The 13,390-nt window shown below is 36.3% G+C and overlaps 1 protein-coding gene across 1 annotated transcript; it reads right to left on the bottom strand.

The window, feature by feature from the left end:
• Positions 1–44: 44 nt before the first annotated feature.
• On the bottom strand, positions 45–4,739 carry LOC108094612 (probable cytochrome P450 4s3). The gene is made up of 4 exons (XM_017195287.2): positions 4,431–4,739; positions 3,686–4,139; positions 2,596–3,302; positions 45–1,873 (listed from the first exon to the last, which is right to left on the bottom strand). The coding sequence occupies exons 1-4, from the start codon at positions 4,579–4,581 to the stop codon at positions 1,698–1,700; spliced, it is 1,488 nt and encodes a 495-aa protein (XP_017050776.1). The 5' UTR covers positions 4,582–4,739; the 3' UTR covers positions 45–1,697.
• Positions 4,740–13,390: the final 8,651 nt, after the last annotated feature.

The raw sequence follows: 13,390 nt of genomic DNA, 5'->3' as shown, positions 1-13,390 counted from the left end.
CTGGATCCTTGTGGTTACGAAAAAAGAAAATTTAAGAACTAGATAAAATATAGATTATGTTATTTCGTTTATGCGCACAAACATTTGAAACCTTGTTTTTAATACAATATAAACCTCAAAAAGGGTATCTTTTAAATAAAGCGGTTAATTCATTTTTAAATTTTTTATTAAATTTATTAAACAAACAATGGAAATCTTTAAATAAAATCACCTTAAAAAGTCTTGAAAGGAAAGTATAAGCCTATAACTCATTTAGACTTTGGAAATTTAAAGCTTTTATAAATTGTGTTACTATCTACACTTCTTTGTTATAGACAATAAAAATTAAACTTCATTATCAGATATCAAAACATAAATATTTAAAAAAATCACAAAAAGAAATTCGTCTGTATCTAGTAACAAATAAATATCGAAATATATATATAGCCTGTTAGGTTCAAAAATTGTGAGCAAAGAATATTGAAGTTTTGCTGCCTGTTTGTAAATAATAATCAGTTAAATAAGCAGACCAAATAGTTAAGCCTGCGTATAAACGTTGTTAATAAGCCATTATAGCCAAATATGCAGTATTTCCCATTCTTCCTAATCATCTGCAAGGACCCCGAAAGCCCCGTATCCAACCAGTTATGCTATATATATATATATTGTTGATATATACATATGTATGAGCTGTATGTACTTAACCTTATTCTAGCCAAATCATATCATTAGCCGCCTCTAACTAAGCCCATAGACAAATTGTTTCCTGCTAAGCTTTAAGGCAGACAGCGCCAAACAAAAACAAAAAACTCGCTTACACAAACCTATAGTTAAAAACAAATATTATATATACTATATATATATACACAGATCGGGACTTGACTTCATGTGGGCCCACTGAAAGGGCACAACAAACGAAACACAAACAGAAATTGAAGGCAATCTAGTTAGGGATATAGTATACTATACCAACTAAACCAAAACAACAAAAAAACAAGAATAAATTAAATAACAAGAAAAAACAAACATATATGTGAATATCTATCAGAAAACTACGATCATACATCTAACAAAAGTAAATAAATATATATTTATGGTAAAGGAATTTAACTAGTTGTACACGAAATCAAGAAAGGGACGAGGAAGGAGGTCGTAATCCAAAATCGGATGGGATCGATTAAGATTAAGGAATTGTCAGGGAACACGGAGCATGGAATATAGAGAGTTTTGGGTTTTTTTCGAGGACTCTGGAGAGCAATAAGTTTGTCTGTGTATGTAGTTTATAGGCAGAGTTATTGGCGTACACAAAAAAAAAAATATATATACATACATATACATAAAACTATTTTTTTGTTCGCTGGTTCTGGATGTAAACCACAAAATAAAGCCCAGCCCCCATATACATGCACATATATTATATATATACCTCTCTAACCGTGTATATATGTATATGATCGATTGTATTTTTCAAAGTTCAAAGCGAAAAATAAACAAAGCGTAAAAAAAAAAAAAAAAAACAAATGATAATCCAAGTTTTTTTCTAATCTATATGGCAAGGTTGTCAGCGATGATAACGAAAAAAAAAGACCACCAGCTGCGCCTCTCAAGTGCGTCACAATGATTCTCATTTTACACAAAATATGTATGTTTTTGTTAGCCTAACCTAATTAACTTATAATGGGGTCTTGAAGCTATGAAACAATGTGGGTATAATGGTGTTATGTTGAGGTTCCGTTCTGGTCACGCGGCAGGATCCGAAGTCTAATTCCGTTGCCACTCTTAGTCACCAATTCTGCCAATGGCTTTGGCCGATGATCTTCATCGGGTAAAAAGCGATAGCTCCTCAGCAACATCGATAAGGAGGTCTTCAACTCCAGCATGGCAAACTTTTGGCCTAAGTCGTAAGAACAATACAAAAACAATTATTAGGTAAGGTTCTTAAGGATCTTAAACTGAAAAGTGTTATTTTAAAACTGAAATTCCGTTTAATTGAACTTTACTTTGTAACGATTCAATGGTCAGTTGAATTGTTTATACAGTATAAATCAAAAATAGCTTAACCTTTTCAAGTCAATATAATCATTCCTTTTTCGGGGAAAATGTACTTTTGAATGAATGCGTTTAATGACCATTGATGAAATTCAAATAACAGGGTTTTAAGGCTTATCACCAGACACTTATCAGTATTCAAATATTAATTGCAGTTCAAGCTGATCATCTGCTCATTGAGATTCCAGACATCCAGCTTCCCGTTCTTATCAAAAGTTTAAATTTAGAAATGTTTTGATGCGAAATTATGTATAAATAGCATAAAAAGATTATCTACAGTCTTGTTTTTGACTATAAAAATGCCTTATCTGCATAATTATGACAATTAGAAATGTACGCAAAAAACTTTCATTTCCCTAATCTGTAGTAGATTATTATATAATAATATGGCTAAATTTGAATGGTACTTATTTAGACAAAATTCAAAACAAATCAAAACCTCTCTTTGATTTCTGTTATAACTTTTAGCCTATAAATTATCTTTTTTGTATAAAGACCTTTTTTTTAATTTCAAACTTTCTGGGACAGTTTTTAAAGGATTTCTAAAGTTTTTAGGATAGAACTTACCTATGCAATTCCTGGGACCGGCGCTAAATGCGGCGAAGGCAAACGGATGCATTTGCTTCTCGTTGAGCAGGAAGCGATCGGGATCGAATCGCTCGGGATCGGGAAAGTTCTTTGGATCGCGGTGCAGCATGTAGATGAGGCAGCTGACGGAGGCGCCTTTGGGCACCGTCAACTTGCCCACCTGCAGATCCTCCAAGACCTTTCTCGAAAAGAACGGCACCGAGGGATAAATGCGCAGTGTCTCCTTGATCACGGCCTCCAAATAGGGCATCGATTCCTTCTCCCTGCCCTCCAGTTCGCTGACCTCCTCAAAGGCACGCTGTTGCACCTCCGGATGCTTGGAAATCAGGCTGAGAGCGAAGGCGATTGCCGAGCTGGTGGTGTCGTGTCCCTCGAACATGAAGGTGTCCACCTCCTCGCGAATGTCCGTGTCACTGAGCTCCGCTCCCCCCTCCATTTGGGTGAGGAGCAGCATGTCCAGAAAGGCCAGTCGCCTCTTGCTGCCAATGTCATCCTGTTCCGCCTCCGGACGGGATTCACTTCGCTCCTGGATCAGCTGTTCCCGCCGCAGTCGGATCACCCGGTTGGTCTCGTCGTGCAGCACCTTCAGAGCAGCATCGCGCTCCTTTCCCAGTTTCGTGTGCTTGAAGAACACATTGAGGCGCTGCCAAAAGGAGAAGCTCTGCTTGTGCATCACCCGGCAGATACTTAAGTCAAAAATAAAGCATATATGGATTAGTACATAAGATTAAATAGATTTATGTGCTTAGATTAAAGATTAAAACATTTTCAAGCAACTTATACGAACAAATATTAAAGAAATACATTTGAGATTTAAATAAAAACAAGGAAATAAATATTTTGAAATAATCATTAATAATCAATATTTAAGCAAACAAAAACACAAATTTTTAATGTCATATAAAATGTGTACCAAAATTGCTTTTGATGAGTTTTTAAAAGCCCTAATATAATACTTGTAATTTGTTGTTTATTTTTGGTTAAGAAACCTGTTTTTTGATCTTGTTAGATGGCTAAAATGTTTTCCTAATTTAAAATGTTAAATTTTTTTTTACTGTGCTTTACTTACGATTGAACAGCCTGCACATAATCCGAATCGCTTTGCAGTTGGGCGTGCTTTTTAATTCCCATTGCCGTTTCGCAAATCGCATCCAATGCGAATAAAGTAATATACGGATAGATATCGAAGGATTCGCCATTGGCCCTGGTCTGCAGTCTGCGCACCAGGATGCGGCAGTTCTCCTCCATGGGCTCCTTGAACTCTCCAAGGATGCGGAAGTGAAAACCCGGAGTCAAGAGCTTTCGCCTGCTGTGCCAGGATTCGCCTCCATTTGTAAGAAGACCTTTTCCCAGCCAGGGTTCCAGTAATTCGTAGTTCCGCGATTTGGTGAGCAGTTGGTTATTTCCCAGGACTTGCTTTATGTCCTCGGGATCCGTGAACATCACCATCAGATCCTTACCGAACCAAATTCGGAAGACCGAACCATGCTTTTCCCGAAGTTCCTTTAGCCAGTTGAGGATTTCTGCATTATAATGTAAAATAAAATATTAATATAAGCAAGAAATTTCTTAAGGAAGTTTTGTTTTTTATGTAACATTATTTTTTATATACTATTTATTTTATTCTTAGGCATTGCAATAGTTTTCTTTTAGCATAAACAGCTGCACGATAAATTAGGCCAGCAGCTTGCAAATCGAACACACAAACCACAAGGGCAACGCTGCGTATGCGTGATAAAATGTGGAACCTATTTCATGAGTATTCTATGCACATTTCCAAGGTCGTCTTGTACAAGATTTCCACTTTAACTCACCCCCTTTCTTGACATTGGCAATCAGCTCGCCAATTGTTGGACCCGGCAGCGTTTTAGCGAATCTCTGAAGTCGCAGGAAACTCAGGATCTGCGGAATGTGGCGCAGGAAAAATGCCCAAAGGACGAATGCGATCAGGGCTAGGGTGCTCATTTCACCACCGATTCCAGAGTTCTACTGACTGAACGACCCCCAAAACGGTGGCTATATAAATCAAGAGCAAAGGCAGCTGAACTGACACCGATCGGCGTCGAGTGATCTTGCGATACTAAAAGTCTAGTTGGCGAACTTTAAGTTGGCGAACCGCTCGACGTCGCTGCTCGTTTGCAACTAATTCGCACTCGGATCGCTGCGGTCTGAATTGGGTTTTGTTCTGGGGTCTCTGCTCTATGCAATATGGTCCGAGAGCTCTGGGTCTCGCCAGATAGCTGATCGCCAAGATGGGACACTCTGGATGCCCTCCACCGTTTGATAAGCAAGTTAACGGCAGCAAAATGGGGTCCTTTGCCATTTAATTATTACAATTTTTTATTTTTCCAAACAAAATTAAATTGATAGATATTATAAAGATAGAATAACCATCTGAAACATACATTTATTCACAAAAAAATTATTTTAAGAATATAAATTGAAATATTATGTTTATTACATTAAACACAATTTTTCAAATAAAATTTCGCAACTTTTTATTTTGGATCACACCACTTTTTGACCTACAAACAGAAAAGTTATTGCGTAGGAAATCTGATTAATTGTTGAAAGTCCATAGGCGGACCGAAAAAAAGCCACTTGGGTCATAAACAAAAAAAAACAAGTCTTGGAAAGTAGATTAGGTCGAAAAGAAACTAGAAACATAAGCTGACAGCCCTTAATTATGTGCTATCTACAAATTAAAGAAAGTGGTTGTATAAAAAAAATATATAAAAAGTAAGTAAACAAGTTAAGTCCTTAATTATGACAATATTAAAATTTCAGTTCGTGTGAGTTTATACCTTTTAAATTCCCATAAAGTATTTGAACTACATGTTGCTATTTATTGATAACTGATACGGTCGAACAGGTGTAGCGAAACGCTCGCCAAATTGAGGATCCCATGGAGGTGGCCGACGAAACGTGTTGGGGGCTGTCATTAAGTCATTGCAGTGGCAGGCCCAAAAACGGGTTCTATTACAACGACATCATGTACGAACATCAACGGCGAGCTTGACGTTGACCCACTTAGAAGTATAAGTACCTACATTAAAATATAACTACTGCTAGAACTGGTTCTTTTCATATTATATCGTTTTATGGAATAGATGACAGCATATAAAAAAGGGGTGGTGATTTATTCTTATCGCCTAGGTAAACAACAACTATCTTTATTTTGCATGTTATTTAATTTCTCCATTTAATCGTTGTTTGAAATCTATCTTATCTTGCAGGGAAATAAAAAATGGGTTTTTTAAGTCTATCAGGCAGGCTCCGGTTTTCACTTTCACAAGATTCTCTCGTTTTCGTTTTCAAAAACGAAAATTGGTGCTCCCGTTTTCACTTTCACAAGACTTTTTCGTTTTCAAAAACGGGCAAGTTTTTTTTGTCGAAATGAAAAGTAAATGCCTTTTTCTACATTAAATCGGTTCTTAATTGCAAAAGGAAAAAAATAGTTGACTCCTTGGTCTATTGGTGTTCATTTCACATCATCAGTAGATCAATCTAATTCGTATTTATTTTTTAAATAATTATTTTCTGACCCCACCTTGATTTCATACATAAAATATTTGCCGTCGGCAACAACAAATTTCGTTTTGCTAAGGGGCCGATAAATCTATTGCCAAAAGTTATCGTCAATGCTGCCGTACTTGTAATGGAACAAAACAACCACTTAAAAATACTTTTAAAATGAAAACGAAGAAAAAAATATTTGTAAAGAAAAGTTAAATAAGCTTTTTATAAATAAATATGATTAATTTAGTTTCTTAAATGGCAAAAGTGCAGTAAAAAAGTGGTTGAGAATAGTGGAATGAAAGCTGCAAAAAAGGTGGCAGCCCCTTATTGTGGGAAACAGCTGATTTCTGATGGGGGCTTATTTGAACTTTTAAAAATGTAAGTAAGACAACTTAATTTACCGATCGTCAGACATATTAAAAACACATGTGTTGCATCTAAGATGTCTCGATTTTCTTAAATCAATCAATTTCTGCCTTCTTTTGGCTTCAAAACAGGCAATTGAAAATATAAAAGTCATTTTTTCGCTTTGTTTACTTTTGACCAAAAAAAAGTCAGCTGTTTGAACCATTCCGATAACGAAACGATGACAAAAAGTTTGTGAAAACCGGAGCACCTAAAACGAAAACGTACGTTTTCGCCCAAAAACGAAAACGAAAAAAAAAAGTGAAAACCGGAGCCTGCCTGTATATAACTCAAAGTTCAGCAAATTACATTCCGCCTCAGTTACTGAAGTTATCAAAGACCACACCTGGCTAATCACCATTGATAATTGCAATAAAATCAATTTTAAAGTTCACATTTGAGGTTGACTGATTACAGGGAGATAGTTTAATCTACTGATTACGTTACTTTGTTTACAACTCTATTATTTTCTAGGTTTATTCCAAGTGTATTTTTTATATGGCATCTTGACCTAAAATTAATGACCAAAACTTAATATTATTTATGTTTGTTATAGTACAATCAATTTCTACACAACACAAGCTTTTTTCTATATTGACGCATTAAAAAAAGCTCATATTTTTTGAATTCATAAGAATACTTTTAGGCTGTGAGATTAGTAAGATATCTTAAGTTTAAGTTAATGCAAAACAATAATTGTTTACTTATTCAATAAATAATAAAATACTGATAGTTGATTAACAAGAAAATTATTATATATTATTTATTTATGATAAAAAAAACTTTTTATAAATCTTTAAATGAACTAAAAATCTATATTTGGCCAAATTTTACAAAAATAAGCTTTTGAAAATAAAGAACTACGAACGTTTAAGCCTAATTTAAAATGCGAATCTGTAGGCAGGCCCAACAAGTGTATGTTTTTGTGGCATGGGCACATTCCCAATGCCCCTGTCGAATGTGTTTACTTGGCAGAAACAAGCGAAAACCCAGCCACAACATGGTCTTATCGGGTGGGTCAAGGTCGCACTGGACTACGAGTCGGGCGCCCAGTTGGCCAATAAGTAAGCAAGTAAGTAAGCAAGTAAGTAAGCAAAGTAGCCAAGGCGAAAATCCAGGTGAGCCATCGATGTGGATTTCGCACTCGCACGTGCCGACAGGTGTTGGCCAAATGGGAATCGAAAATGAAATAGAAAAAAAACACGGGCAGACATCCAAAAACCCAGCAGCAAAACCCTTAGATTAGATCACCCTGAACCGGTTGCCAATTCGGTATTGTTGTTGTTATAGCTGTCTTCGCCACAATTAAAAGCAGTTAACAGAATTCAGCAAAAACCGATTGCCAAATAAACCGATTGTCAGCAAGAGCCAAGCCCCGATACGATATATAGCCAAGTGTGTATATATAGCCTTGGCATGCCACCGAACTTGCTGAAGACTGCACAATCCAAGATAATCAAAACAGAAAAAACAACAATTACAAAAATTGAAACCATCATCCCATACCTCAGATGGGTCAGCAGAAAAATAGATCGTTGAGAATAAATCTTAGCCGGTTTTGAGTTAAGAATATTCTGGACCGACCGACCCTTAATCGGCGATGGAGTCCAGAAATAGAAATACGTACCGGTGTGATTAGCATATCTATAAGCTATCTGCTGAATCATTATTTATGCATAAATTTCACATATTTGTCGATTTGACTACCCATACTTGAATTTTAGGACTGTTCAATGTCTTATTTAAATAAGAATCCGCTAACGCGCGATGATAATTGAACAAGTAGAAACAGAAAGTGGATAGAGGAACATAGTTCTCTCAATGGGAATCGGTACTTCCCTGTCAACGATTTTAATTGATTAAGTGATTGTTTAACTAATTATTTATTGCTTTCCGCGAACTAACAATTGCTAAGGCTTGTTTAAATAAAGTTAATTTGTAACTAAAACCAGTAATTTCCGGCAGTAAAAAATGAATACATGAATGAAAATTGTTTGAAATAAAAAAGTTACATTTTAGGAAATTTTTACTACCTTATGCTTAAATTTGTGTAGTTCATTCATAAATTTCTATAAGTAATTAAGCAAATTCTATGTAATTACAATTTCGAGACCTTTTAAGAACCAAGTTCTATATTGTTGCGTTTGAAAAACTAACTAAAAGCAGTAATTTTCGGTAGTTAAGAAGAATGCATTCATGAATGAGGATTGTTATCTATTCTAATCCTAATTTAAAATTCTAGTCTGTATAAGAACAAATTTCTATATAGTATATGGTAATATTCAAAAGAATCAAAACAGCCGCATTAAAACTACTCTCTTTATGCAGATTGGATCAAACTGAAAACTGAAAACGCTTCGAAATCAATTCAGTCTGAATTCATTGGCCCCAAAATAGACGTGTCAATGACTTGGGTAAATGTTGGCCAGCCTCGTAGACACACAGACCCCCTTATTACCCACTTAGAATGACTCGGCACTATATAGTATAATGTCAGGTGAATAGGAAGAACTAATGGGCGAGTCTGGCGTTTCACTCCACCGATCGCTATTTGAACTATATTCGAGGAACTGATTTATTGATCGATGACTCGTCTATTTTGTTTTTTTTTTACCACGCCTCGGTGCTTCGTCCATTTCCGGGTTCCGAATCGCAGATAATCCCAGTTTTGCTTTACTTTCCCATGGAGATGGGATCTTAAGATGTGGGCGCAGCCTTAGCCATAAGTGTACAATTAAGTTTATGCAAATTCAGAGACTAGTTTGCCATTCAGTTCCCCCCATCAATCTGCGTCCGAAACCGAAAAAAACTTCGATTTGGCAAACAACTTTCGGAGCTTCGACGGGATTTGCTTGGAATGTCAAACGCCAGATTCAAACATTGAATATCAATTCTTGTTCAGAAATTCTTTGGTCCATTCTGCCAATGTAAATACACTGCGTTGTCTCACAGATTTTATGAACGGACCTTGAACTTCCGAAAGGGGGAGGCTGATCTCAAGTAGTCTTTATGAATTGGCCAAAAGCAAACAGGCAATCGTGTCCACATGAGCGTGGCTATGTACGCACGACGACGGGAAGACAGCACGCGACGAAAATATAAGCTACCCAATGATTTTGGAGTCACAAAAAAAAAATGTTCTTACCTTTTTGTGTAGGATTTTTTAAGCAGAAAAATTATTAAACTTTATTACCTTTTTAAAGTAATTAAAATTATAAAAGTCTTCTGTGTTTTAAAAGTAATTTTAAATGTTCAAATGTTAAATCAAAAAGTTACAAAACATTCTACCAGAAACACTTACGTTAACTTTTACTTAATGTGAAAATAAAAAATACTCTTTTTATTTTTTATCTTAATTTTGTAATAGTTTAATGTTGTATCATTTTAAAACGCACTGTACGCACAATCTGCGGTTCGCTTGGATTTGTTTGAGGCGTAAAATACGCGAACATAAATTGTTTTTACGGCATTTAAATTGCTGCCCGCTCTTCATCTTTCGTTTAGCTGCTGTTAGTTGTTCGTTTTTAGCTGTTTGCTGTTGAATGTCCAACGTGGATTTAGTTATTTAGTTATGGACATACAAGTACGAGTGCGAGTATTTCTGGTAGCTTGGACTTCCTTGTTCTTTGGCCACTTTTATGATGCATCCGACAGGTTTGAAGTGTAAATGGAGCTATTATAGTGGAACACTGTTTTAATTTCCTTAAAATCGTAGAGCCACCACTTCAATTAGAGTAACTATTAAGACTCAGAATTGGCGAACTGGCGTTACGTAAAGGGGAGTTTCCAATGGCTTTACTTCAGGGTTGAATTTGAGGTCTTTTCCTCGTTGAATTACGTCTTTATTTACAATTTGCTTATTTATTTTCCTCATGTTTGCGGCTCGAAGGGAGAATTAATTTATGTTTGTGGTGGATACGAAGAGTTTCGAAGGAATACAAATTTTTGTCACAATCTTTTCTGTAAACATTAAATAATTTTTTACTCCCCTGCGGGTATTTATAGCTATTTAAGAAACTATTACTATTTTTTACATACTAAAATGTATGCTGGTTTTGGAATTTTGTCTTAAAAATTTACTCAATTCTTAATACCACATTTCTGTTTGGAAATAACTTACTTAATAACTTCGACGTCGCGTGTCAATTTTATGAAAAAAGGAAGAATGATTTAAAGCCTATTAATCATTGATTATACGATCTTCTGACCACCTGGAGAACAAAGTTCGCTGATCTCTTGAAAGTTGTTTTTATTATCGGAGCATAAACCCGTATGTTTGCCCTCAGGTGCTGCAAACTTGATGATTGCGGGCATTATGCGAGTTAATTGCTCATTAAAATCATGCATTAAACAAAACAAATTTAAATCAAAATTCACAACCGTCACTCTGATGGTGACTAAAATAATGTTGAACTGGAGAACGCCGGCCAGATTCTAAAATTTAATTATATTTAATTACGCAGCGCGATTTGAATTTGAACTTTAGCATTAGTTCAACTCGTTAATTGGACAAAGAGCCATTAAGTTGAAAACTTCAAAATAAAAATAATAAAATACCCAAAAGTAAACATGAATTAAACATGCAAGTGGATGGTTGGTTGGTTGGATGGATGTCCGGTGACGTGGTGGCTTTTTGGGCCTGGCTCACACCGAATCCGAATCTGAATCCGAGCCCGAATTGGAATTAGCCAAGCTCAATTGCCCTTCGAGCAAACAAGACACTTGGAGCTGGGCTATCGGGCAAGAGCCATCGACATCATCATATGCATATCGTCGTGGCCAACAAACAAAATACGAAATGCGACAAAGAAACTGTTTAAAATTCCACATACAAATCGTTGCAGTGGCAGCCGTTGAAAGCGAAATTGAAGCCCAAATCGAAATTGAAAATGAAAATGGGTTACAGCTGCCAAGGTCGCTGCAGAAGTTGAAAGCCGAAGCGAAAGCCAACCGAAAAGGGGGCGGGGCAGGTTGAAGAGGCCTCAAATGCAGATACACAGGAAATAATAAGTTTCAGATGTAAATTATTCGAAACATTCTAAAAACAATCATGGATCAGAAGATAAGAATTATTTAGATCTAGAATCTTTTAAAATAATTATTAAGTTATTTACTTTTAATTTGTTAAGAGGTATATTATAATAACTTTATGATTTTCTTTAATATTTATCAGAATAAATTTAATATTCTTGGGGATATATGTAACAGAAACATAGTTAAATACTTAATAAACTGAAATATATGAAAAAAACCCCGTAGTTCTTATTCTTCCAGTGTAAAACATCTAACGCAATACCCTCTCCCAACTGTAGCAAAACAAAAGACTTGTACAAGGCACAAACTTGATCGGCATCGGCGTCGTCATTATCATTTTCATTTATGACCACCATCTTCAGATTATTCATCGAACTGCACAGCCGAATGCAGGGGCACATTTAACCCATTGACTTCCCACGTTGACCTGGCCAGAAGTGGCTTTTTGATTGGACTGGAAAACCCGAAAGTGGAAAAAGATGCGTGTGTCTAAATCGTAATGGCTTCGGCCAAAATGCGTACACATTTATCACTGATTAATATTTTTTTAGTTTATTGTAATGGCCCAACTTGGCATTTACAAATTATGGATTGACTTTCGAAATGGTTTTTGACATTGTTGCCCAAGCAATTTAATGTTTTTAGTTCTTCTTCTTTTGTAATTAATTTTTCGTTACTCATTTTCTGGGTTGTGCAATTATTTGATTCAAACAGCATATTTTATTTTCGTTTCTTGCTTCTTTTAAGCCATTAACTCACTTTGTTGCCTCTTTAAGTATGGTAATTTTTTGTTAATAAACTGTTTACCTGACCACTTTTTTTTACGCGTTCTAAATATGCGAGTCACTTTATTTTCAAGAAATTGTTGCCACTGGATTTTCGCTGACTTGGCATTTTCCTCACACGGTTTGATGTTTGATTTGCAACTCTGTGTTTCGTGTGCACTTCCACGTTTTATTGTTTCGTGTGAGTTCGTGTTTGCCCCGCAAACATTTGTACATGCCAACAAACAAACAGAGACATCGTGTTATCAATACGCCTAGTTGGTTTTAGCCGATCCACGAGTGTTGCCATCGCCGCGTTGATGGATTTGATCTTTCGCCATTGATCGCTGATCTTTCGCTGTCGCTGGGATGTTGGAAACTGTTTGGAAATTATTTGGAAATAGCTCTTGGCTTGGAAAAAAAAAAAACGAAGAAAACCGGTTCGTGTGCAGCTCTGTAATGCATTTCAAGGGAAGAGATGAGCAGCTATTTGCCCAGGCAAACAAGAATTCTAGATGGCTAATGGAGCCAGCCGGGACAAAAATTCGCACGAAATGCCAAAAAGCCAAGACGGCAACATTTCAATTGGCAAAGCGGCCACGCAAACTTCAGAAACTTGCCGAATTGCCAAACTCCAGTCAGTCAGACAGTTTGTTAGTCCGTTAGTAAGCCAATCAGTCAGTTGGCCAGAAAGACAGTCAGTCAGTCAGCCAGTCAGTCACTTTTTAGAGCCGCAAGTCAAGTGTTGCACGTTGCCGTTTGGACGTTGGTTGTTGCCTCTTGAAAAATCGCAACAGGCAACTGACAACGGGCAACGTGCAACTTGGCCTGTTAATGAGACGCCGTCGACGTTGGTTGTTGGTTCCGCGGAACCAAACTCGCTCAGATTGCCACAGGCCCCCAAACAGACATGGCCAAAACTAAAGCCATATGGTTATAGCCACAGGCACACTAATAGAAAAGTATTAGCCATTCGATTGGCAATTTAACTAACTAATATTGCTACTTAAATCTAATAAGTGTCTAAAACATAGCTTAGTTAGCAAAGTTAT

Source organism: Drosophila ficusphila, unplaced genomic scaffold (assembly GCF_018152265.1).
Source record: "Drosophila ficusphila isolate 14025-0441.05 unplaced genomic scaffold, ASM1815226v1 contig_198, whole genome shotgun sequence".
NCBI classification, from domain to species: Eukaryota; Metazoa; Arthropoda; class Insecta; order Diptera; family Drosophilidae; genus Drosophila; species Drosophila ficusphila.
The sequence above is the reverse complement of the archived record's forward strand: the minus strand, read 5'-3'. Positions and strand labels throughout refer to the sequence as shown.

Excerpts from the sequence above, each read along its gene's own strand:
- LOC108094612 (XM_017195287.2), bottom strand. The coding sequence starts at position 4,581 with ATGAGCACCCTAGCCCTGATCGCATTCGTCCTTTGGGCATTTTTCCTG. Across the intron at positions 3,303-3,685 it reads TATGTGCAGGCTGTTCAATC|TATCTGCCGGGTGATGCACA; the intron begins GTAAGTAAAGCA and ends TTTTGACTTAAG. Across the intron at positions 1,874-2,595 it reads CGGTCCCAGGAATTGCATAG|GCCAAAAGTTTGCCATGCTG; the intron begins GTAAGTTCTATC and ends CTTACGACTTAG.